Here is a 23,842-nt window from a genome sequence, read left to right as displayed (position 1 = left end):
CACACAGCTCCCTACCGCTACCGGACCGCGAGGCCGCGGCCTACACTCACACACCATGCCACCAATGTTCCTCCCCCTATCCCGCTACCTCACACAGTGTATGACAACACCTACCACTGGAAATCAGATGTTCGTTGAAATAAAATATGTTTTCCTAACTATTTTACTGTCTGTATAATGTACACAACACTCACCCACACAAAACCCCCTCATACACACACACACACACACACACGCAAACATCCTGTCATTCTATGCCACACACTACACTCAAAAACATGCCATTTTTAACATGTGTATGACCAACAACACGCACTCACACACGTCACACACACAACATGCCTCATACACACACACACGCCATCACACACCAGCAACACACACACATGCTCTCACACACACCACACACCATGCCACCGATGTCACTCCCGCTATCCCGCTACCTCACACACTCTACCTCCCGCGGAACAACCAGCACGCCTGACATCTCCTGCATCTCACACATCTCCCTCCGCAACCGGACCGCGACGCCGCGGACTACAGTCAAACAGCATGCCACCAATGTCACTCCCGCTACCTCACACACTGTATGACAACACCTACCACTGAAACTCAGCTGTTCCTTACAATAAAATATGTTTTCCTAACAATTTCACTGTCTGTATAATTTATTCTAAAACACTTCTCACACCACCACTCACACACAACACTCACCCACACAAAACCCCCTCATACACACACACACACACACACGCAAACATCCTGTCATTCTATGCCACACATAACAACAAATCACACCTCACCTTCACCCTCATAATACACACACTACACTCAAAAACATGCAATTTACAACATGTCTATGACCAACAACACGCACTCACACACGTCACACACAACATGCGTCATACACACACGCCATCACACACGCCACATACACACATGCTCTCACACACACCACACACCATCACACACAACACACACACAAATACACAAACACATGCACACACACACGCACTCAGCAACGCCACACGCCCTCAACCACGCAACACACATACTCACACACACACACCAACCTCCTCTGCTGATACAACACACAAAACAACACTTCAACATAACCTTAACTACCACACACAACACAACCACCACTAAACAAACACACACACCCAACCCACTGTTCCAATTACCTACCCTTCACCATACACACTACACTGAATACAATGCACATTTACACGTCTCACCACCCACTCCCATTGCACATCAACATCCCACCACACACAAACATATACAACAACACAACACCTCCGCTACTAACACACCTAGCACAATAAATCACCTCTTCCTTTCAATAACATATTTTACACAAAACATTACTATTTACACATCTGTCTAATTTATTGCACACAAACACTCAACTAACCAACACTGACACACACACTCACACACTCACTATCACATCACACACTCACTCATCCACACACACACCCCACACAATCAACAATCACACACAATAATTACATACACACACTATTCTGCCACACACACAGCCAACATTAACACAAAACAAAAACACACACAACATTTCAACACCTACACAAACGCACACCAAACACAAATAAATACCCCTCACCTCACACAGTGTAGCTCCCGCGAACCGCACAGCACGCCTCACATCTCCTGCACCTCACACATCTCCCTACCGCAACCGGACCGCGAGGCCCCCTACCCCGATACACCATGCCACCAATGTCCCTCCCCCTATCCCGCTACCTCACATGAGTGAAGATATACTTCACAAAGCACAGAGACACAACCCATCACTCAATGTTACCTTTTCACCTGACATTTTCAACGAGGTACTCATATTGTTAGAAGATACATGTCTCTCTATCAATAACAAAACACTACTTCAATTAGGTCTAGAAGCTCCCCAACGTCATCATCACGATGTACTCAATACAGACCTTATGCGAGAGAAACAATACAATATTTCCATACTACAAGAATATGTTGCCACAAGAAAACCAATGTTAATTCCACAACAACTTAACACCTATGACAACATCATGCAGCACATAAACAACGAACAAGGTGCAATCCTGTTTCTTGATGCTCCAGGTGGAACAGGCAAAACATTTCTCATAAATTTACTCCTTGCAGAAATAAGAATGCACAATCATGTTGCACTTGCACTTGCATCATCTGGCATTGCAGCCACTCTTATGGATGGAGGAAGAACTGCACTCAGCTCTTAAATTACCACTAAACATTGCTCATGAAGAAAACCCAACATGTAATATTACCAAGACATCTGGCCAAGCCCGTGTTCTTCAAATTTGCAAACTTATTGTTTGGGATGAGTGTACCATGGCGCATAAAAAAGCACTTCAAGCCCTTAATAGAACCTTGCAAGACTTGCGTAACAATAAACAAATAATGGGTGGTGCTGTCATTCTTTTAGCTGGTGATTTCAGACAAACACTTCCAGTCATACCACGATCCACACCAGCAGACGAACTTCATGCATGCCTTAAATCCTCTATTTTATGGCGACATGTCAAACATTTTCCATTAACAACCAATATGCGAGTCCAACTTCTCGGCCACTCAAATGAACAACTTTTTGCACACACTTCTTCAAATAGGTGAAGGCACTTTACCTACTGACTTAACATCAGGTGAAATTGCTTTTCCCACACATTTTTGTCACATGATGACATCACTTGAAGATCTCATACATCACGTCTATCCAAATCTCTTACACAATTACACAAACCACCAGTGGCTCTGTGAAAGAGCCATCCTTGCTGCCAAAAATACTTCTGTCAATGACATCAATCATCAAATTCAAGACATTATTCCAAACACAATTACTCAATACAACTCAATCGATACAGTTGTGGATTGCGATGAAGCCGTTAACTATCCACCTGAATTCCTACACTCCCTCGAACCATCAGGGATGCCACCACATCATCTTCGCCTCAAAGTTGGAGCACCCATCATGTTACTTCGCAACCTACACACACCTAACCTTTGTAATGGAACCAGACTGTGCATAAAAACATTGATGCCCAACCTAATTGAAGCTACTATCTTAACTGGCAACGCCAAAGGCCAAGATGTCTTCATCCCCCGCATTACACTCATTCCTACAGACATGCCTTTTACTTTCAAACGGCTACAGTTCCCCATCAAACTAGATTTTGCTATCACCATTAACAAAGCACAAGGACAATCTATAAAGTGCACTGGTATCAACTTAGAATCACCATGTTTCTCCCACGGCCAGTTATATGTTCCGTGCTCTAGAGTTGGATCCCCCCAACAATTGTACATCTTTGCTCCAACTGGAACTACCAAAAATGTCTTTACAAACAAGCATTACAATGAACATTGACTTTCCTCAATTTCCATGAACTCTACATATTGCCATAAGAAATTACAAAAAAATGAAAGACACTCAATACACTACTGTCATCTTTTATTACTACATTATTTTACAACACACACTTTAACATTACATCAAATACACTCCTCTCAACAATGGACATTCACATCTTTCAAGAAGCATTTCCAACAATAAAATTTTCAAAAATAACTACCGTAACAACTAAAATACACTTCAAACATTTGCCCTCATATACATGTGCTTTCTACTACTGTTGATTTACAAACACAATTCTAACTAATATTACATAACATTGGCATCACATTACAACTTTCACATACAACATTTACACATACTTATTCACACTTCACATCCCGGGCAACGCCGGGTTTCTCAGCTAGTATATATATATATATATATACACATACATATACATGTATTTCTTATATATGCTCTGTTACTTTTCTATACCATAGCTGCTTGTGATTTTTACATCCCCAGAGGAGAATGGCTGTGCTGACTGAGGATTCACACATCGCTGGTTTCCCTGCTGCAATGGTTGACTTTGCTTATTATAGTAGGCATTATTTCACTCTGTTTATTAGGTTTTTCACAAACAGGGCACATAGGGATTTTCCATGGGCAAACCACCAGGACACACCCGTTTCGGATAAGTATTGGACTATGGACTGTACACTAAGGCTCTTGGACATTGAGCAGGTTTTGCATTAATGATCATCATGTTTTGCCTTTTAGGTGGTTAATGCCCCATTTATCAGTAATGTCATTAGAAGCCATACCCAGGCTACATATTATGTATCCATTGCAATGGTCTTGTGACGCTTCTGCCACAGCTTTATGCCAGGGCAGTTTATATTGGCCACGTGCCGGGTCCACGGAAACAGCTATGGATTTGATACTACAGTGGCGGCCAGCTTTAATCTAAAGCGGCTGCCTCCGCGGGTATTTTTAACCCGCGGACGGCGCGCGGCTATCTTCGGCCGGTTTTCCCGCGCCTCGGGCGCTTTCAATAATAAGCGCCATTAGCGCTTATCTTTTGAAGCGGCCGCCGCGCGGGAAACTCCGATTCAAATCAGAGACAAGCCCCGCGGTTGGCCTGCATTTAACCCGGCAAGCTTTAGAATAAAGCTGGCCGGGACAGTAGGTCCACGAGTGACCAACAGCCTTCCACATCGTCATTTTAACATTTATATTTATATTTTTGCACGTAGCACGTTGGAATATTGATTTTTGTATGACAGGGCATGTCTGACCTTGGCCTCATATGCAATTTGTGGTTGGGGCTTTTTTTTCTGTTTGCCACATAAGTGACACTGCAGCAATGTGAATAGGGACCACAGTTCAGCTCTATGGCTTCTGCCACACACATACATGTGGAGCTTACACCCACCACTTTTGGCTTGGGAGCCACTGTGTGAACTTTAATCCCCCTGCAGTGGCTTCCACTATATTTCCTATTGAGCTACTAAGTACACCTTGTACTGAGTGCTCACATTGAGGTTACCCAAGGTCAGCACTGCATCTGACATCCCGCTGTGCAATCAACTTGATTTGCAGCACCGATTATTTGTGAGTATTCTAGGGGTATATATATATGTGTTCACTTCTGTCCTGTAACTGCACCACCTTGACAAAGGTCCCATTCGTGGACCGAAAGGTTGGTGTTGTGTTTATTTTTTCAATACACTTGTTTGTTCAATTTTGGAGTGCTGCCTTCTGATTTCGTTTCCAAACGGTATCGTATTGCTTATTCTTCATTATAGGATCTGCAGCCACACCAGTGACTATTATTACGGAGTGCTTTTTGTTCGTTTTCTATGTTATATACATATACATACATATACACACACACACACACACACACACACACACACACACACACACACACACACACACAGTCCTATGGTAGAGGATCACAGACAAGACAAACATAGTGCAGACGGTTTCAAAATATACTTTAATATTAAGAGAGTAAAATATTGCACACAAAATATATTAAGTCTTTGAGGCTTATCTGATATAGCAGCAATGAGTCCTTTCCAAGGTCCGTCTCCATACCCATGCCAAACATGTAACGGGTGCCCATCACAAACAGGACGGGACCGCAAGGCTCAGATGAGGAGGTTTGAATACACCAACCAACAAGCACGGAACTGCGTCCGGATTGCAGATTCGTAGTCGTGTCGCCGGGTCAGGGTAGGAGAGGTTAGGATGGTCGTGATACTCGCAGTGGTCTGGGGTTGGAGAAGTAGGATGGTCGCAGTGTGTAGCCGGGGTCCAGGAATATAGAAGGTCGGAGTCCAAATACAAGCCGAGGTCAAAAGTCAGAGAAGGCAGAGGTTCAGGAAAAAGCAAGAGTCAGGTGCAGCGAAAAGCAGTAGGCAGGAAACAAGGCAAGGTAAACCGCAGGTTGCTTGAGGCAAGCATCAGTCACAAACTATGGTTATGCTCAGCCAACTTGGAGGAGGGCTGGCTGAGCATATAAGGGAGTGACAGCCAATAGCAGGGCTGCACCAGGCTGTGAGGGATGAATAATCAGACGTATGTTGTCCACTGGTAAGCAGTGGCGGAGAGTACCGCAGGTGTGGAGCAAATTGGAGGTAATCGTTTTAACCCCGTGCGTGTCCCTGGCAACACTGCGCCGGTGCATTGGTGCGTGAGGGAGCTTCTTCGTGGTGTCACGGGAGCAGGGCCTAAGCCCGATCCGTGTGGTGACTTCAAGCCTTCAACAGTGCAGTGCCTGTGCGCAACCTCAGTGCGAGACGCGTCACGGGGCGGGACTGAAGCCTAATCCTTACAGAATGCCTTTTAGTGGGGGGGAAATGATAACGCCTGAGGGAAAGTAAGAGAGTCAAGCTGTGGAAGCTCATCTTGCATCATTCATTGGTTACACACAAAAGGGGTAGCAGACCAGTGGCAGCCAGGGAGCTTCCTATTGTAATGGTTTGGTTGCATTTATATACAGATGCAGCAGCCATTATACGAACATTTACTGAATTGGTTTTCGAGATTGCCCCGAAATTCTCTCAAAATTTCCCTCGGCAGACGAATGGCCCATCGGATTAACACAGCAGGCAATCTCGGGGGGGTTTATTTAAAATCTAACATTACACATTGCTTTCAGGTCCGGGGACACTACTTCCCGAGATACAGGCCCCGTTATGGGGTGCCCGTATCCGCGCCATGTTAAAATCACCTGTGAGTCACGTGACCGTGGGATTTTCACATTGAAGCAGATACCGGCACCCCATAACGGGGCCTGTATCTCGGGAAGTAGGGGGCCCCCGAGGCTGAAATCAACTTTGTTCAGCTCAGAAGACCCCTTGCTCCCGCACACTAGTGTCACCCCCCCCCACCAATAAAAAATCATTACTTTAGCGGATAGCTGCTACGGTAATGAAACTGCTTACATTTGATTTTTATTCATAGTGTGCGTGAGCAGGGGTTCTCCTGAGCTGAACAAAGTTGATTTCCGCCTCGGTGACAACCTACTTCCTGAGTTACAGGCCCCGTTATGGGGTGCCGGTATCCCTCTGCTTTGTTTAGATCCCACGTGGATTTTAACATGGCGGGGATACTGGCACCCCATAACGGGGCCTGTATCTCGGGAAGTAGGGGGTCCCCGGACCTGAAATCAATGCGGTTCAGCTCCGGAGATCCCCTACTACAATTCTGCAGTGTTAGATTTTAAATAAACCCCCCGCGATCGCCTGTTACAGGCGCACATTTAGAGTGACTGATTCAGCCTCTCTCTTATTGAGCGTCTCATACAGACCGGTGGCAGACCCCGGTAGGATTAACACAGCAGGGACCCCTGCTGTGTTAATCCGATGGGCCATTATAGTTTGCAGGGGACCATCTCGGACCACCACGATAGTGCATGATTCACCCAGGTAAATGTTTGGATAATGGCCGCTGCATCTGTAGCACCAACCACGTACAAAGCACATAACAGAAGTCACATCGAAATACAAGCTAGAGGAATGTAAATGTTGAAGGTGAGAAGGAGGACTTTGTAGTTGATACAGAATTTAATAGTAAGTAGAGGTATCTGAAAAGGAAAAAATGCTGTTCTGGAAGAGCGCGAGATGATTCTTGCTGGTTTTCAATAGATTGCAAGGTAGAAAGATTAATGCCTAAAGGCCAGCTACTGTAGTAGATTACTATAGAGAGAAGAAAATTGGTGCCTACATTTGCTTATAATGGTAAAAAGATAGCTGTAGTGGATAACTAGATATTATTTCCTAAATGAGATTATTATCTTATTATTCATAAAAACTGGATGCACATTTTACATCAACGCTAAACGTTTAATGTTGCTGGTAAACCCCATGCACTTCCAACTGCCTCTTACAAAGGGATGCATACAATCACTTCAGCCGATCGTCGCATGTGTAAGTACATTAGCAAGACAGCAAACAGGGCTTTTCTGAATAAAACTATCGCTGCTTATGAACACATGAATGGGCAGTAATTAAGAGAGCAAAATAAAAGTAATAATAAAAGGCTAGAATAGAAATGTAGATAGTTCTTTTCATCATTCAGCATCTTTAAAAAAAAAATGCAACTTTACAAACAGGCAGTCATGCATTATTATACAGATTTGTTGTGTATGTGATTCAGAGGAAAACAAGTGCAGTGTAAAACAAACTAAGCAACATCTACAGTAGTGCTCATTTTAGAAATTAAACTCCCAGCGATAATTTGGCACCAGACAAAAACATTTTAATTTGCAATGGCCCTGACGAACACTGAGGATCATCACATTTTCAATGTCTATGTTGCTAAATCTGTATAAAATAGCGTTTTCCCTCTTTTTGGTTTTTCATTTATCCAATTTTATTTTATTCAGAGATTGGAGTAATTCAGAGCACCCCTGAAGAAGTCCGGTCATTCGGGTGAAACGCGTAGGGATACTACATGCACTTTGACCCGTGAAGCAGCTCCGACTCTCTGCTGTGCCGTCAGCTGTTCCCCTCTCTGTGTCTCCCCGCCGAAAGATCTCGCGCTTATACTGACTACAAAGCCAGACTATCCCTCCCTTACCATTGGAGGAGTGAAAGAGCAGGTCTGTGACGTCAGACGCCACCCGAGTGCGGAAGTGAGGAACACGAGTAGAGCTGAGCAGAGCCAAGCAGAGCTGCGTCGTCCCCGAACCCAGTGGTTAAACTGCTGTTATTTATTCTGGAGCATGCAAGTGGACTGGACGCCGTGGGGTCGTGACGTGTTGCCATGGCAATGTGACATCAGAACGCCGGAGCCAAGGTAAGGAGATGGGGGGGGGGGCAAGGTAAGGGATAGCCAGCAAGGTGGCACAGTGGAAAAAGATTGCGCACCCCTGCCTTACAGCACCCATCTTTGAAACATATCAGTATTACAGCTGAGCAGAGATACTCAATGTAACATATAATTAGATCTACATCTAAGTTGAGGCAATGAGGTGAAAGAGTATTCAATGAGTATCTATAAACTTCACTGTTGCAGTCTTTAAAAAGTTTCTCAGCCCCTTAGATTTGTGCTAATTGACCTTGTTATGGTATTCGAGAAAGTGCTTGAATTCTCCATGGTTCATAAAACCTGAACAAATATTTATTTTATGTTCAAGAAATCTTGCCTTCAAACTTTTTTGTGTGATGCACATATCGTTTACGACACAGACACTCCAGGACACTCACCAAGTGTGTTGTATTGCAGTTATTAAAACATAATGTATTTGCCTTTATTTTTACAGGAAATAATGCTCTTTGGTTCTTTCTTTATACACTCATTGAATACTCTTTCACTGCATGGCCTCAACTTTGATATAGATCCGTCCCCTCAAAGTTAGAATGAGGGAGGATACGGTATACAGTTGTGTGAAAAAGAAAGTACACCCTCTTTGAATTCTATGGTTTTACCTATCAGGACATAAGGACAATCATCTGTTTCTTAGCAGGTCTTAAAATTAGGTAAATACAACCTCAGATGAACAACAACACGACATATTACACCGTGTCATGATTTATTTAACAAAAATAAAGCCAACATGGGGAAGCCATGTGTGAAAAACTAAGTATACCTTATGATTCAATAGCTTGTAGAACCACCTTTAGCAGCAATAACTTGAATTGTTTTCTGTATGACTTTCAGTCTCTCATATCGTTGTGGAAGAATTTTGGCCCACTCTTCTTTACAACGTTGCTTTAGTTCATTGAGTTTTGTGGGCATTTGTTTATGCAAAACTCTCCTAAGGTCCAGCCACAGCATTTCAGTTGGGTTGATGTCTGGACTTTGACTGGGCCATTGCAATACCTTGATTGTTTTCTTTTTCAGCCATTCTGTTGTAGATTTTCTGGTGTGCTTGGGATCATTGTCCTGTTGCATGACCCAATTTCGGCCAAGCTTTAGCTGTCGGACAGATGGCCTCACATTTGACTCTAGAATACTTTGGTATACAGAGGAGTTCATGGTCGACTCAATGACTGCAAGGTTCCCAGGTCTTGTGGCTAAAAAACAAGCCCAAATCATCACCCCATCACCACCCTGCTTGACAGTTGGTATGAGGTGTTTGTGCTGATATGCTATGTTTGGTTTTCGCCAAACGTGGTGCTGTGCATTATAGCCAAACATCTCCACTTTGGTCTCGTCTGTCCAAAGGACATTGTTCCAGAAGTCTTGTGGTTTGTTCAGATGCAACTTTGCAAACCTAAGCTGTGCTGCCATGTTCTTTTTAGAGAGAAAAAGCTTTCTCCTGACAACCCTTCCAAACAAACCATACTTGTTCAGTCTTTTTCTAATTGTACTGTCATGAACTTTAACATTTAACATGCTAACTGAGGCCTGTAGAGTCTGAGATGTAACTCTTGGGTTTTTTGCAATTTCTGTGAGCATTGCACGGTCTGACCTTGGGGTGAATTTGCTGGGACGTCCACTCCTGGGAATATTGGCAATTGTCTTGAATGTTTTCCACTTTTGAATAATCTTTCTCACTGTAGAATGATGGACTTTAAATTGTTTGGAAATGGTCTTATAACCCTTCCCAGATTGATGGGCAGCAACAATTGCTTCTCTAAGATCATTTCTGATGTCTTTCCTCCTTGGCATTGTGTTAACACACACCAGAATGCTCCAGACCAGCAAACTGCTAAAACTTCGGCTTTTATAGAGGTGGTCACACTTGATCAATTAATCAAGGGCATTTGATTAGCAGCGCCTGTCTGCTACTTAGCATCTTAATGCCTATGGAAGCAGTAAGGGAGTACTTGTTTTTTCACACATAGCTTCTCCATTTTGGCTTTATTTTTGTTAAATAAATCATGACACGGTGTAATATGTCATGTGTTGTTGTTCATCTGAGGTTGTATTTACCTAATTTTAAGACCTGCTAAGGAACAGATGATTGAATTCTATGGTTTTACATATCAGGACATAATAACAAAGAGGGTGTACTTTCTTTTTCACACAACTGTATTTGGTATCATCATGCCCCAAGACAATTATTATTAGGGAAAACGATTCCCACCTTCTATAAACATTTTGTTTAAAAAAATGGAAGTGATTCGTCTGCTTTTAAATGTAGGCGTTTAGAGATTGTCCCTAAATATATTAGGGGTGGAATTAGGGATGGATCCCTTATTCAGAGAGAACAATTTGAGATAGATAGATAGATAGATAGATAGATAGATAGATAGATAGATAGATAGATAGATAGATAGATAGATAGATAGATAGATAGATGTGTTTGTAATACAATGTACTTTTTTTTGGTAAGGGGAATATATTTTATATGTTAAAAAAATGTATGTAAAAAAAAAAAAAGTATGATTCATTAGTATGATCATTACAACACATTCACATCTCATACAGGTCTGCAACCCTGCTTTTCACCATTATCTCCTAGCATACAATGCTTCCCCTGCAGTCAGAAATTCTGGGTAATGACACGCAAATGAGAACACAGCGTCACCTTTTGCATCTTATCCAATTTAATATGGACTCCTATAAGCATATGCCTGCCATATTATAAACACACATATACAGACACACACAAATATATATATTTAAACTCTCATTGGGGATTAGGGAAGGGACCATTATTTGACGGAGGAAGTAGATGCTTTAAATTGAGGCTGGTGACCAGCACTGCTATAGTGTGTTTGGAAACAAATAGAGCAACCAATTTCAAAACTTCATGTATTACTCTTGTTCTTTTATCAAATCAGTAATCCAGCTGCAAATACACAAACATTTAGCATTTCCATTTGCCAAACTACAAATATATTGGTTAGCACCAGTAAGGGACCAAACCAGTTCTAAAATTAAAGTCAGCCAAATTGCTAACATTTCCAACTCTATATAAAATCCAATTCAGTGCTTCACATGAATCTAATTTGCTAAATGTTTTCCAATAAGAGATGCATAATTCAAGCAAAAAAAAATACAAATAGTTAAATTAGCCAATTTAAGTTTATTAGCCCATACATTTACACTGCCAGAACAACTTTCAAATTCCTGGAGACTTACCTGGCAGAGGTTATGCTGTTGATGAGCCTTTCAGTGAGGTCGGAAATCTCAGAGGCAATGAGGATTTCCACTGGCTGCAACATCAAAATCCTGGTCTCTAACTCAGAACGTGATTTGGAGTCAAGAAAGCTGTCAAATATGACTTCCCCTGTAGAAGGTTGGACAGCCTGTGAAAAAAATGAGATCATCATGGATATGTGGCAAAAAAACCTCACATACAGTACTAATGTCACTTATGAAAAATAGTCATTGTTTAAAGTAGCCCGGTCCTCCGTTTAGCTCTTCTCACCTCCGCTGCAGGCGGGTAGCCGGTAACGGCGCCGCCATTTTGTTTGTGTGCTCGCATGTGCAGAAAAGGTTTGCGCATGCAAAGGTTCCAGCAGCCCCAGGGGCTGCAAAACACATGACACGGTACAGCCAATAGCGCTAGTAGAATCTCCTGGGGGGAGATTGGAACTTTGGGTGTGCTTGAAGTGTGAGCTCACAGTTAGGAGAGTGCCAGTTGGAGCTGGGACAAGGAAGGAGTAAGTTGTATGTGCAGATGTCGGTGGCATCTGCACTAGGCCAGATACCACCTATTATGCCCTAGCTAGGCCCCGACCTCCACATAGTTTGTGGCTGTGATAGGGCATTGCCCCTCACATAGGGACCCTGCCCTGCTTAGCAATATTAGTGTTAGGGACACGGAGACGCTGCACGGTGGCTGCGGCCTGTGGTCCAGGACACAGATAGCCCTACATTAATAAAGACATTGTTTACGGTGGTACATCCACGAAGGACCCACCCAACGTAGAGGCGGAGGCTTCGCAGTATCAGCATCGGATCCGTGGATACCAGAATCGTGGCATCACCCGGCAGGTACCCACCGCATCAGTGCTCCAACTCAAACACTATAGTGGGGGAGCGGAGCATTGGAGGGTACGGCCGTGCGTGGCCTGGTTGGTGGTATATATATATCCTAGGTTATTTATGTTCAATAAAACTTATCTTTCATAATTGTGTGTGTTTTATTGTATGCGGGTCCTGTAGCGGGGTTATTCTACATCATAGAATACTGTACAGATGGAGGCGCTACCGACCGAACATCGACTCAGGTATACCCCAGGTTCCCAATAGCGGAGACTCAGATCTCCTGTACAGCACAGGTATTGCACCATATACACACACCGTAGCCACACATCTCTCAGGGGGTGGGGCAAGTGTGCTACATTTATTTACAAGGTGCCAATATAATCCACAAAGTAGAATAATTTGACAGTGGTAGATATAAACACCTTTTGAAAAGCATGGTCAGGTCTAGTGTCATTTTGAAAAAGACAAACCAAAAACAGATACATTAAAAAAGAAATAGATATAATGTGTGTGTGGGGGGGAATGGGAACAGAGAGAAGATCACTTGTTTTTGTTATTTATTTTGCAGGGTGGTTTACTTTACCCAAACATGTACATGTATGAATGCCATGATACCAATGGGATTGTATATTTGAAGGGTACAGTGAAAGGACAATGACTACTGCAGTAAAACAGCCTTGCTCCGGAAGATAAAATACTTTTACAAGTCGTGGAAATCACTTTCCTAATGAGAATACAACATACATTATTGATACAGCCATGGACAGACAGGCTGTTCTCTACAATTTAGAGCATCTAACTATTGTGACTTCTAAATAAATACAAATATTTTTTCCTCAGGAATGCCTTATGGGAGTATTGAGAGCAGATGCATCCCTTTGTAAAGTGGTCACAATGTGAATTAATAAAGGCATGCATAAGGAACAGAAGTGGATTTTTTTTTTTTTTTAAATCTAGTTGGATTAAATATATTATAGGAAGATTAATTTTAGCCTATAGTAAAAATGTTTAGGTCAAAATCAAAGAGTGATATTAACTGCCTTTTCTAAAACTAGTTGAGAATGATTTGTATTAACAAGACTTCTGTGTATTCTTAGTGCCAGTATTATTCTTACGCGCACCACAAATCTTGAAAATGTACTTGTCTTACACAATTAAATCGGTATTTCCCTACACAAGAGGATTTAGGCGAGACACTTTCTCTCTATTTCTTGATTTCTCAAGATGCCACCTAATGTGCAACTATATAACTGTATGCAAAAAGTTTGAAAAATAAAGTAAAACAAAACAAGGTTGATGCCAAACAAACCTTAGGTTCAAGAAAAAATGAAAAAAAAATATAAAGTAACTTACAAAACATTTCTGTTGGCTGTATTTCAGTCTCTGTTGGAGGTCTGTCCTGGAACATCTTTCTTTACTGGCTAAACTTATTTAAATTGTTACATTTATTTATTAAAGGATTGATATTTTTTGTATACCAGAGTGCTCATTCTTAGGAAGTTTTATCCTCTGTTTCAGATAAATACCTATCTATATCTCAAACCGAGAGAAAGTATACTAAGAATGAGCACTCTGGTATACAAACAATATAAATAATTTACTACATACATGTAATAAAGGATTTATATTGTTTGTATACCAGAGCACTCATTCTTGGGATGCTTTCTCTCGGTTTGAGATTATTCATATCCCACAAGCACAGGCAGGGATAATATCGTTTTACCTTTATTTACTAATTGTGGTACATTTATAATGCATCTGTGGGAGGTATATACACAAACCTGATGTGTGACTTTAGGAGGAGAGCTTTATAAAAATAAACAAGGAGATAGACAAAAGAAATACATGGTTGGCTCCAAAATAAGTGTAACAGCTTAAATTAGTTTAGCCAAGAAAGAAAGATGTTCCAGGACAGACCTCCAACAGAGACTGAAATACAGCCAACAGAAATGTCTTGTAAGTTGTTACTTTATTTTTTATTCTTTTTTTTTTTGTTTGTTTTTCCTGAACCTAAGGTTTGTTAGTGTCACGTGTGCTCACTACAAACCGAACTGGACCACGAGGCCAAGGTGGGGATGTAAGAAAACCACCGCCCTACAGCTGCGAGGGCGGGTCTGGAAAGCAGAGTCGATGTGGGTTAGCCGGGTCAGGGTAGGAGAGTGTAGGATCATAGAGGTACTTGCCGTAGTCGGGATTGGAGAGATCAAGAGTAGTCGAAGTCCGAAGCTAAGGTCGAGGATTGGAGAGCGTAGAAGTCCGGGAGACGTGCCGGGGTCCAAGGGTGCCAGAGGTCAGGAGTCCGGGTCAAGGCTGGGAGACAAGGGTTCAAGAGACAAGGTACACAGCAAGGCAGCTTGTAGCAAGTACGACAGAACACAGTCTGTGCTCAGCAATCAGCCCAGGGCTGATTGAGACTAAATACCAGTGAGGGCCAATGAGAGACAGTCCCAACGATGATGTCAGAGGTAGGTAGACCGCTAGCAGGAGGAGCTCATCTGGGTGATTGCTGGAGTCAGGTGCGAAAGTGCGTGCATGCACCCGCGATGCGCAGCACCGGCGGGAGTGCGGAGCTGTGTCAGCACTGTTAGGGAGAGGCGACAGCACCCGTGGATGTCTGCCATGGCAGCGCATGCGTACTGGGGCAGATGCGCGCGCCTCTGCTGATCTGGAGGCAGCGGGGGTCTGGGAACGGAGTTTGCGCGCGTCCCTGCCGGGAAGTACGGGCGCGCGCGTGACCCTGCTGGGGAGAGATGTAGCGGAAGGTAGGGAAAGCGGCGGCGTCCTTACAGTTAGTCACAAACCTTGTTTTGGGGAGAGAGAGAATGTATCTCTCCAAGATAAGTAAATTTTCAAGATTTGTGGTGTGTGTAAGAATAAGGCCTCGGCCAAGCTCCCCGCTGGCGTGCTGAGGCGTGCTGAGGCTCAGGGAAACCGCTTTCCCTGGCCTTGCGGGTGCTTTCCCTGCGCGCCGTCAGGGGGCGGGCCGGGGGCGGGCCAGTGATGTCACGGAGCTGGTTCGCCCTCATTGGGCGAACCGCTCACGTGACCGGCCCTGCGCTCCGGCAAGTGGGGAAATTTTAAATTTCCCCAAGACCTACGCTTCCGCACGCTAGCGGAAGCGTAGGCGAGCTCCTACTAAAGCCGCTCTAATTGCGGCTGTAGGGGCTCTGTGCTGAGAGGAAGCGCACCTCAGCGCGCCTCCGCCATCAAGCAAGTACCTTGGCCGAGGCATAATACTGGCACTAAGAACACATGGAAGTCTTGTTAACAATAATTAGTTGAGAATAATTTGTATTAACTAAATAGTTTTAGAAAAGGCAGTTAAAATCACACTCTGATTTTGACCTAAGCATTTTACTTCAGGTTAAAGTTAATCTTTCTAAATTAATATATTTAATTAATTCAAATAGATGAGAAAAAAAAAATTACTTCTGTTCCTTATGCATGCCTTTATTAATTCACATTGCGATCTCTTTACAAAGTGATATTTGTAGTCCCAGGGCAGGGTCAGCGGTGCACAGCAGCAAGGACAGAAAAAATAGAGCTCAGCACATTAAAAACATTTCAAACTTATTTATTGACAAAGGTGGCATCAGTGATGGGTGGGCAGCAGATAACTGACGCGTTCTGCGCTTCACAAGCGCTTTGTCAAAGAGTGTCGCACCCCCCCTGGTTCCCCCTGTCTTGTAGGCAGCAAGATTGAAAGATGTTTATGAACACCGTGAATATATAATTCTATTTCTTGGACTCATTCTGGACTTTGTATATTTCACATACATATACATACACACATACATACATACACTTCAGAATTTCTGTAGCATTGTTTTTCTGGACTTTTGTTCTATATTTATCTCTGTACAAAGTGATTCATCTATAAAACAAATGGACAGGCACACAAAAATATGCAAACAATGTCTTTTACTGGCCCAAGGTTTCGGCTACCCTTTGGAGTCTTCAGAGAGAAGCCGAAAAGTTGGGCTAGTAAAATAAATTTTTGCATATTTATGGCGTGCCTATTCTGTTGATATTTTTGTACAGTACCTTATAGGTACTCTGATAGCAGCACCCTCTCCAGTTGTCTGGTCTATACAGGCATACCCCAGTTTAAGGACACTCACTTTAAGTACACTAGCGAGTAAGTATATATCGCCCAATAGACAAACGACAGCTCGCGCATGCGCCTGTGAGCACGTCATGAACAGCAATACCGGCTCCCTACCTGTACCGAAGCTGTGCGCAAGCGTGGAGACTATAGAGCCTGTTACAAATGCGTTATTTACATCAGGTATGAACATATATGACGATTGCAGTACAGTACATGCATCGATAAGTGGGAAAAATGTAGTGCTTCACTTTAAGTACATTTTCGCTTTACATACATGCTCCGGTCCCATTGCGTACGTTAATGCGGGGTATGCCTGTACTATTTACGTGTGTGTGTGTATAAATATATATATATATACATACAGCATGCATTGGCTTGAGGATTTGCTTGTGTAATACGAGCTTCAGACAAAAGAATCCCTTGCTGCAGTGGAAGTGCTGTATGCTGGGCGATAATGGGGAAAGACAGGGTTTCAGACCTGTCTAAGACATGCAAATGAACATACAGTAATATTTACAGTTGCTATATATATATATATATATATATATATATATATATATATACACACATATATACACACACACATATATATATATATATATACACACACACACACACACACACACATATCACACACACGTAAATAGGGTAAAAACACCCTCTTGCATTTCAACACACGCCAACACCATTGGTATACACTCCCCTTCATACACATTTTGTAAAGCGCTGTTCCCTCCACACACACACACACACACACCTTTTGTAAAGCGCTGTATACACTGTGGGCGCTTTATATATTTATATTTACATATACACACATACACACACACACCACAAACATTCAGGTACCATTTACTGTAACACCTAAAGTCATAAATCGCATACTGCACAGGGGGGAGGGATAGGTTTCATCCACAGATAACATTCCAGGCTGTTTTAAAGTAAAACTTCTCTTGCTTTATCCATTGTAACATCGCCCGAAGAAGAGATCAGTGTATCTCGAAAGCTCACACAAGTAAAAGCATTTAGTTAGCCACAGAACGGTATCATCTATTTATTTTTGAGATATATAAATATATATTCATACCTTGCATTTATTACAGAAGCGTCAAGTATTTTTTACAATAATGAATTTATTACAAATGAAAAATTTACTTGATTCTGCAGAGGTCAAAGTCATTATTTACAGTGGTCAAGGAAGAGTTACAAAATAGCTCTCAGCTTATTCACATTGCTGGAAATTAGCTTTATTTCAACAGTTTTGGCAGTAACAACGTTTTCCACGATAACATAGATGGTGAAAAAAACAACGAACGACGGGTACAAAAATGATGCGACTATTACATTAAAAAAAAATTATGAATGCGAGAAAAATGTCATAAAACATCTGAAATGAGTTAAACCATGTCTACATTTCAATTGCAGTGTCTAAATCAAGCAGTTAAATACATCAATATTTCTTACCACTAAACCGAAGGCCGCGTCATCAGACCTCTTATTTTTAGCTCTCTCAAAATTTTCAAAGATACACAAGAGATAGCTGCTTGGGACATCAGCCATTACAGATTCAACCTCCATTGAATCATCAATGTTGATCAAAGGACAGACATGTACGAAATGTTAAGGGAAACGTATGCACATTTTTTTCCCTTCAAACTGCAGGAAAAATGTAGGTTAAAATGCATAAGTGGTAAACTTACCCCCTTCTGCCCTTTCCTGCTCTGCACCGATACCATACACACCGCATCATTTACGCAACACTGCATTATTTAATGGCCAGTAAAACCCTCTGAATGTATTAGGGATATCTATTAAAGATAACAAATGGACATTGCAACCTTGATGGTAAGAAGGTCAATTTAAATAATGTAGCATTGTGCTAAACTTTCCTATTTTATTATTAGTCCTTTTTTTATTAACATTGCTGCATGTCACAGTATTAAAGTTGTAAATTTGCCAACTTCAGCAAGTAAATGATTTGGACAGTGGTTTTTGGAGCAGTTAGGGCAGTGGTTCCCAATCTTTTCAAATTGGGCACCCCTAAAGCATATTCTTGTGTCTTTCAAACCCACTATTCAATGAACAGAGGAAATGCCACTCAAAATTCCCAGGTCATTAAATACTGCAAGTATTGCAGAACAGGTTAATCTTTTTTTCTCCCCCGTAGACCTACCTCGCACACCAGAGATCTTATTGACGCAACCGCGACGTCATCATTAACCTTTTCTTTAAAAGGGTATGGTCTGGCTAATGGCTCCATTGGGGCGGTCAGACTGATCGAGGCTGTTTAGGTCGGCCAAAGGAACGGTCAGGGTCATGTGATCGCTACCGGCAATGAAAAGGTTAAGTGCGTATTGATATAGCAAAGCTTTCTATCTTGTCGCGCGCTAAACCAGGGGTTGGTCAGCTCCAGTCCTCAAGGGCCGCCAGCAGGTCAGGTATTCACTGCGACTGAGCCACCTGTGCTGAAGCAGGGATATCCTGAAAACTTGGCCTGTTGCTGGCCCTTGAGGACAGCAGTTGCCCGTCCCTGCTCTATACCCTCCTTGCAAATCTGTGACTTTATATGGCCCTCGTGCCACTCTTCGAACACAATTTTTAAAAAGGTTTCCTCCTCTTGAGATTGCTACATTAGTGTTAGAGCGCACGTTCTAAATGACCGTCTGTAAAAAATAATAATGTTTTAAAGCAGTCGGCTTTGGGATTTGATATTGATTTTGAAATTGAATGACAAAATAAGCCACAAAAAAAACGAAATATAAATTACACCTTTCAAACGTTTACTTCTGTAAAATGCCCTCCACGCAGACCAACTGGTTCCCTGTCACGATTGCTACTCCTAGCCCAACTACTACCATATTTATTATGAAGATAAACATTTCAATCTACTTTCATATTAATGAAGTAAAAACATACAGAACCCCAATAAGCTCATATTTAACCCCCATATTTATGAAGTAACAAGAAGACGAGCCCAAATGCTACACCCAACATGACAAATTATTTAGTATGTAACCATGTATTTTATCTGTATTCTTGCTTCATAAATATGGGTCACTTACTTATGAAGTAGACTGATGACGTTCCTATTGTACACCAGTTAACTTGCACCGTGGTGTCCCAAGTCGTGTTATTAGGATATACTTCTGCATACTGCAACTCTAGTTTCAACAAAACAACACTTTCTCTAATTATTGGTAGAGAAAACAAACACATGGTACTTTCTAACAATAATGTCTGCCTGTTATTAAGTTCACAGTTCACACAGATATATAGGAAGTTTGGTGCACCCTGAGCTCCCACCCGTAAGCGCATACTGAAACTTTTAGTGCCTGAGGCAAAAGGTCAATAAAATGACTGCCCAAAGGTAAGGGAGGAGGTGGCATTTGGTGGAGAACCAGGTGATTTGAAGAAATGCTTAATAAAAGGATATCTTCTCCAATAAGTGTTGACTTTGTGTAGAGCGCTGTCAGCCGTCTGCTAAATAGAGAACTTTTGTTCTCACCCACTGCCTTCAATGCTGCAGTTTCCATTTGTTTTACAACCCCAACCTGCATGAGGGAAAAAAGTACATTAGCTTGGTAATCCACAGCCACACATTAAATAAATCATGGAGTTATTTCCCAGAATCCCTTGCTGCAATGGAAGCACTGTATGCTAAGGCTGCGTTTATAGTGCAGGCTACGGTGTCGGCGACGCGGCCGCGTGACGTCAGCCGTCGCCGTTGTAATAGTGATTCCTGCTTATAGTGTAGGAGACGAGAGGGCGACCGGGTGGCGTGGCCGTGAGCGATCACGTGGCTGAACCGATCACATGCCGCTGAAGTCACGTGGCGATCACCGAAAAAGTAAAAATCCTTTGACTACCGGCGATCGCGTCCGCTCCATCGCTCTGCAGTGCCGTTGCGGTAGCGCCCACTATGGGCACTTGCGATGGACTGCATGTATTTGCTACGGCGCTGCGCAACGTCGCAGTCGCCAGCACTAAAAGCACAGCCTAAGGTGGCATCCATGCTGGCGAAGGTCGCGCGGAGGCGTGCACAGCGCGATCACATTGCCTTAAGGCATTGATCACGCCCATAGACCACGCGACAGCAGGAGGGGGCGCGCGGTGCGTGAGGAATCAGTTCAATCTGATTCCTCGGCGTGACGGGGAGGTCACGTGAGCGGTTCGCTCAATGAGGGCGAACCAGCTCTGTGACATCACAGACAAGCCCCCAAGGAAGACCGTGGCCAGAAAACGCTCCCGCTTAACGCGGGTGACGTCACTCGCGTGCACGCCTCCGCATGGTCTTCTGCTGCATGGCCCCAGCCTAAGGCCTGGGACATAAAGAATTAATCAGTGCGGAGGCGCGCTGAGGCTCAGGGAAAGCGGTGCTTTCCCTGGCCTTACACAGCGCGCCTTCCGTGGGCGTGTCGGGGGCGGGTCTGGGGGCGGGCCAGTGGCGTCACGGAGCTGGTTCGCCCTCATTGGGCGAACCGCTCACGTGACCGGCCCTGCGCTCCGGCAAGCGCCAAATTTGAAATCTTCCTGAGACACACGCTTCCCCAAGCGTGCGGACGCGTGCGCAAGCCCCTGCTAAAGCCGCTCTCATTGCGGCTGCAGGGGCTCAGTGCCGAGTGTGAGCGCGGCTCAGCACGGCTCAGCCTTGCTCACACCACTATGTCCCAGGCCTAAGAGATAATGGGAAAGACATGCCTGAGACATGTGAATGTGCTCACAAGTGATATTTATATCTGTTAGCCACAGCCAGACTATAGCGCAGCAGTGCCACTTAGAGGAGTATACTGGAATAACAGTTCAGTGAGAGCAGTCACCTTCTCTTTCATTTGGAATACTTGTTCCATATGTTTATTGGCTTTTCAGTTTAGCCTTGAAATCTGTACTAAAAATGATACATTTACTTGGAGCTGTTTGCTTAGGAACACATCAATATGAGCAAAGTATGCTGCAGATTTTCTATTGCAGCAAAGCTTTAAATCGTCTCTGAAAAAAAAAAAATCACAATCATGGCCATTAAGCCCAGCAAATATTTTATGACTGTATTTTTACAATTTATTTATTAATTAATTAAAGGACAAATGCGATCATGACAAAGTGAACAATCTTTGCCAAAAGTATAAAATGGAGGTAAATGAAACGTTTGTTTTTTAGCTAAAGGAAGCGACAACGTGTGAAAATTAATTATGCCTATTAAATAGTAACCATATTCAAAATACCAAGTAGGAAATTATACGAATGTTAAAGCAGCAATCCTGCTTCTCTCCCCCCCCCCCAAAAAAAACAAAGGGGTCCTCTAACATATATGACTACTCTGGTCAAACACCAATAGAGTCCCTGATTTTAGAGAACTCTAACATTTCCTCTACACATCTGCCATGCTGGTACATGGAGCACCTATATGTGTCAGTGATGTCACGGTCTCTGAAAGGCTCTCAAGTAAAGAAGTTGCTAGGGTCATATGCTTTTCCCTAAACAAAACCTTAAATAGTAAAACTGTGTCCTTAAATATTTCCATAGCTTCCAGTTAAAGAAATAAAAGAAGAAAAGGTAGATTAGTGAACTACTCCAAATCGATTTTCATTAAAACCTATATGCAGTAAACAACCCAAAACAAAGACAACTAAAATGTTCGCTGAATTGTAAAATTAAAAATAGTTTAAAAAAAAAAAATTAAAAAAAAAAAACACTTTTTAAAAAAAAAGTTATTGTACTTACTTTATACCCCTTTGCAACAAGTCGTCTTACATGAACAAACAGCCGATGTGTGGGAATACTGGCAGTCATGAAGTTATGGTCCAGATGACAATAAATATGAAGTTCCCGGGCTGCAATCTAAAATTAGAGAACTTGTTTATTCTTCTGCTGAGTACAATAATGAATGTGGAAAACGTCAGCTTAGACCATCTAAAGCCAAAGATGCGTGGGAAACATCTCACCTGTTTCTGTAACATCCCACATTGTAATAAAGGGTTGTAGATAATACTGCACATAGTAGTACTATTAAACCCTCTACAGGAAAATAATACAAAAAATATATAAAAAGATACATACCGATCAGAAATGCATTTTACATATAAAAAGCTGGATAAAATGTAACTCAACTGGCCAAGGCTTCCTGAATGTATTAATAAGAAACTGGTGGTCTCTTACTTAGGCTGCGGCCAGGGTGCCGCTGAGCGGGCAGGCGCGTATGCTCAGACGCTCGCTCACGCTGGCCACACGCATTGCCGCAATGTGTTTCATCAGGGTGAGCGAGCGCCTGAGCATGCGCGGCGCTTAGCTGCTTGCCAAGCAAACAAATTTGAATTTGCCGTTTACTTCCGCCACCGCGCATGAGCGCCTCCATGCTCAGCGCCACCCTGGCTGCAGTCTTAGATGATCCAAAATACAACGTTTGGAGGAGACAGACACTTTCAGGGTAAAATTACAGTACACGGAAAGCAGAACCGGCGATTTTTGGCATCTGCGCATGCGCAGACCTGAAATTCCCCCTTCTGCGCATGTGCGACTTCCGTTCTGCGCATGCACACCTCGGCACCACCCGTTCTGCGCAAGCGCAACATTTGCAGCCCCGTTCTGTGCATGCGCAGACATGGCGGCCCCCTTCTCGGTACCAATGTATGAGCCAAAGGTCGGGCCCAACTTCTTTTCCCAGCTTCCGGTCCTCTCGTTGCCACAGGGCCTCCCAATCTGCGGGCCTCACTCCCTGCCCTGCGCAGGGCTGCTCTCTGACGTTGCCGCTCACACCGGCATGAGATAAAGGCCTGGCGCAGGAGAGTGAGGGAAAGAAGCAGGACCCAACAGCGTGGGAGAGTGAGGGAAAGAAGCAGGCCCCAGCAGCGTGGGAGAGTGAGGGAAAGAAGCAGGCCCCAACAGCGTGGGAGAGTGAGGGAAAGAAGCAGGACCCAACAGCGTGGGAGAGTGAGGGAAAGAAGCAGGACCCAACAGCGTGAGAGAGTGAGGGAAAG

At 43.2% G+C, this 23,842-nt stretch overlaps 1 protein-coding gene across 4 annotated transcripts in view; it reads right to left on the bottom strand.

Annotated features, from left to right (window-relative positions):
- MSH3 (mutS homolog 3) overlaps positions 1-23,842 on the bottom strand; it is a 239,535-nt gene that overhangs the window by 184,209 nt on the left and 31,484 nt on the right. For 3 of the 4 annotated variants that reach the window (XM_075592324.1, XM_075592301.1, XM_075592307.1), the window contains exons 5-8: positions 22,590-22,706; positions 20,305-20,422; positions 18,336-18,481; positions 11,912-12,078 (exon numbers count right to left, since the gene is read on the bottom strand). In XM_075592324.1, the coding sequence (XP_075448439.1) occupies positions 11,912-12,078; positions 18,336-18,481; positions 20,305-20,422; positions 22,590-22,706 (548 nt within the window). The remainder of the gene's footprint in view (positions 1-11,911; positions 12,079-18,335; positions 18,482-20,304; positions 20,423-22,589; positions 22,707-23,842) is intronic. The other variant, XM_075592316.1, reaches the window with a different exon arrangement.

This window comes from Ascaphus truei, chromosome 1, assembly GCF_040206685.1.
Source record: "Ascaphus truei isolate aAscTru1 chromosome 1, aAscTru1.hap1, whole genome shotgun sequence".
In the NCBI taxonomy this organism is placed as follows: Eukaryota; Metazoa; Chordata; class Amphibia; order Anura; family Ascaphidae; genus Ascaphus; species Ascaphus truei.
This window is presented reverse-complemented; position numbering and strand designations above follow the sequence as displayed.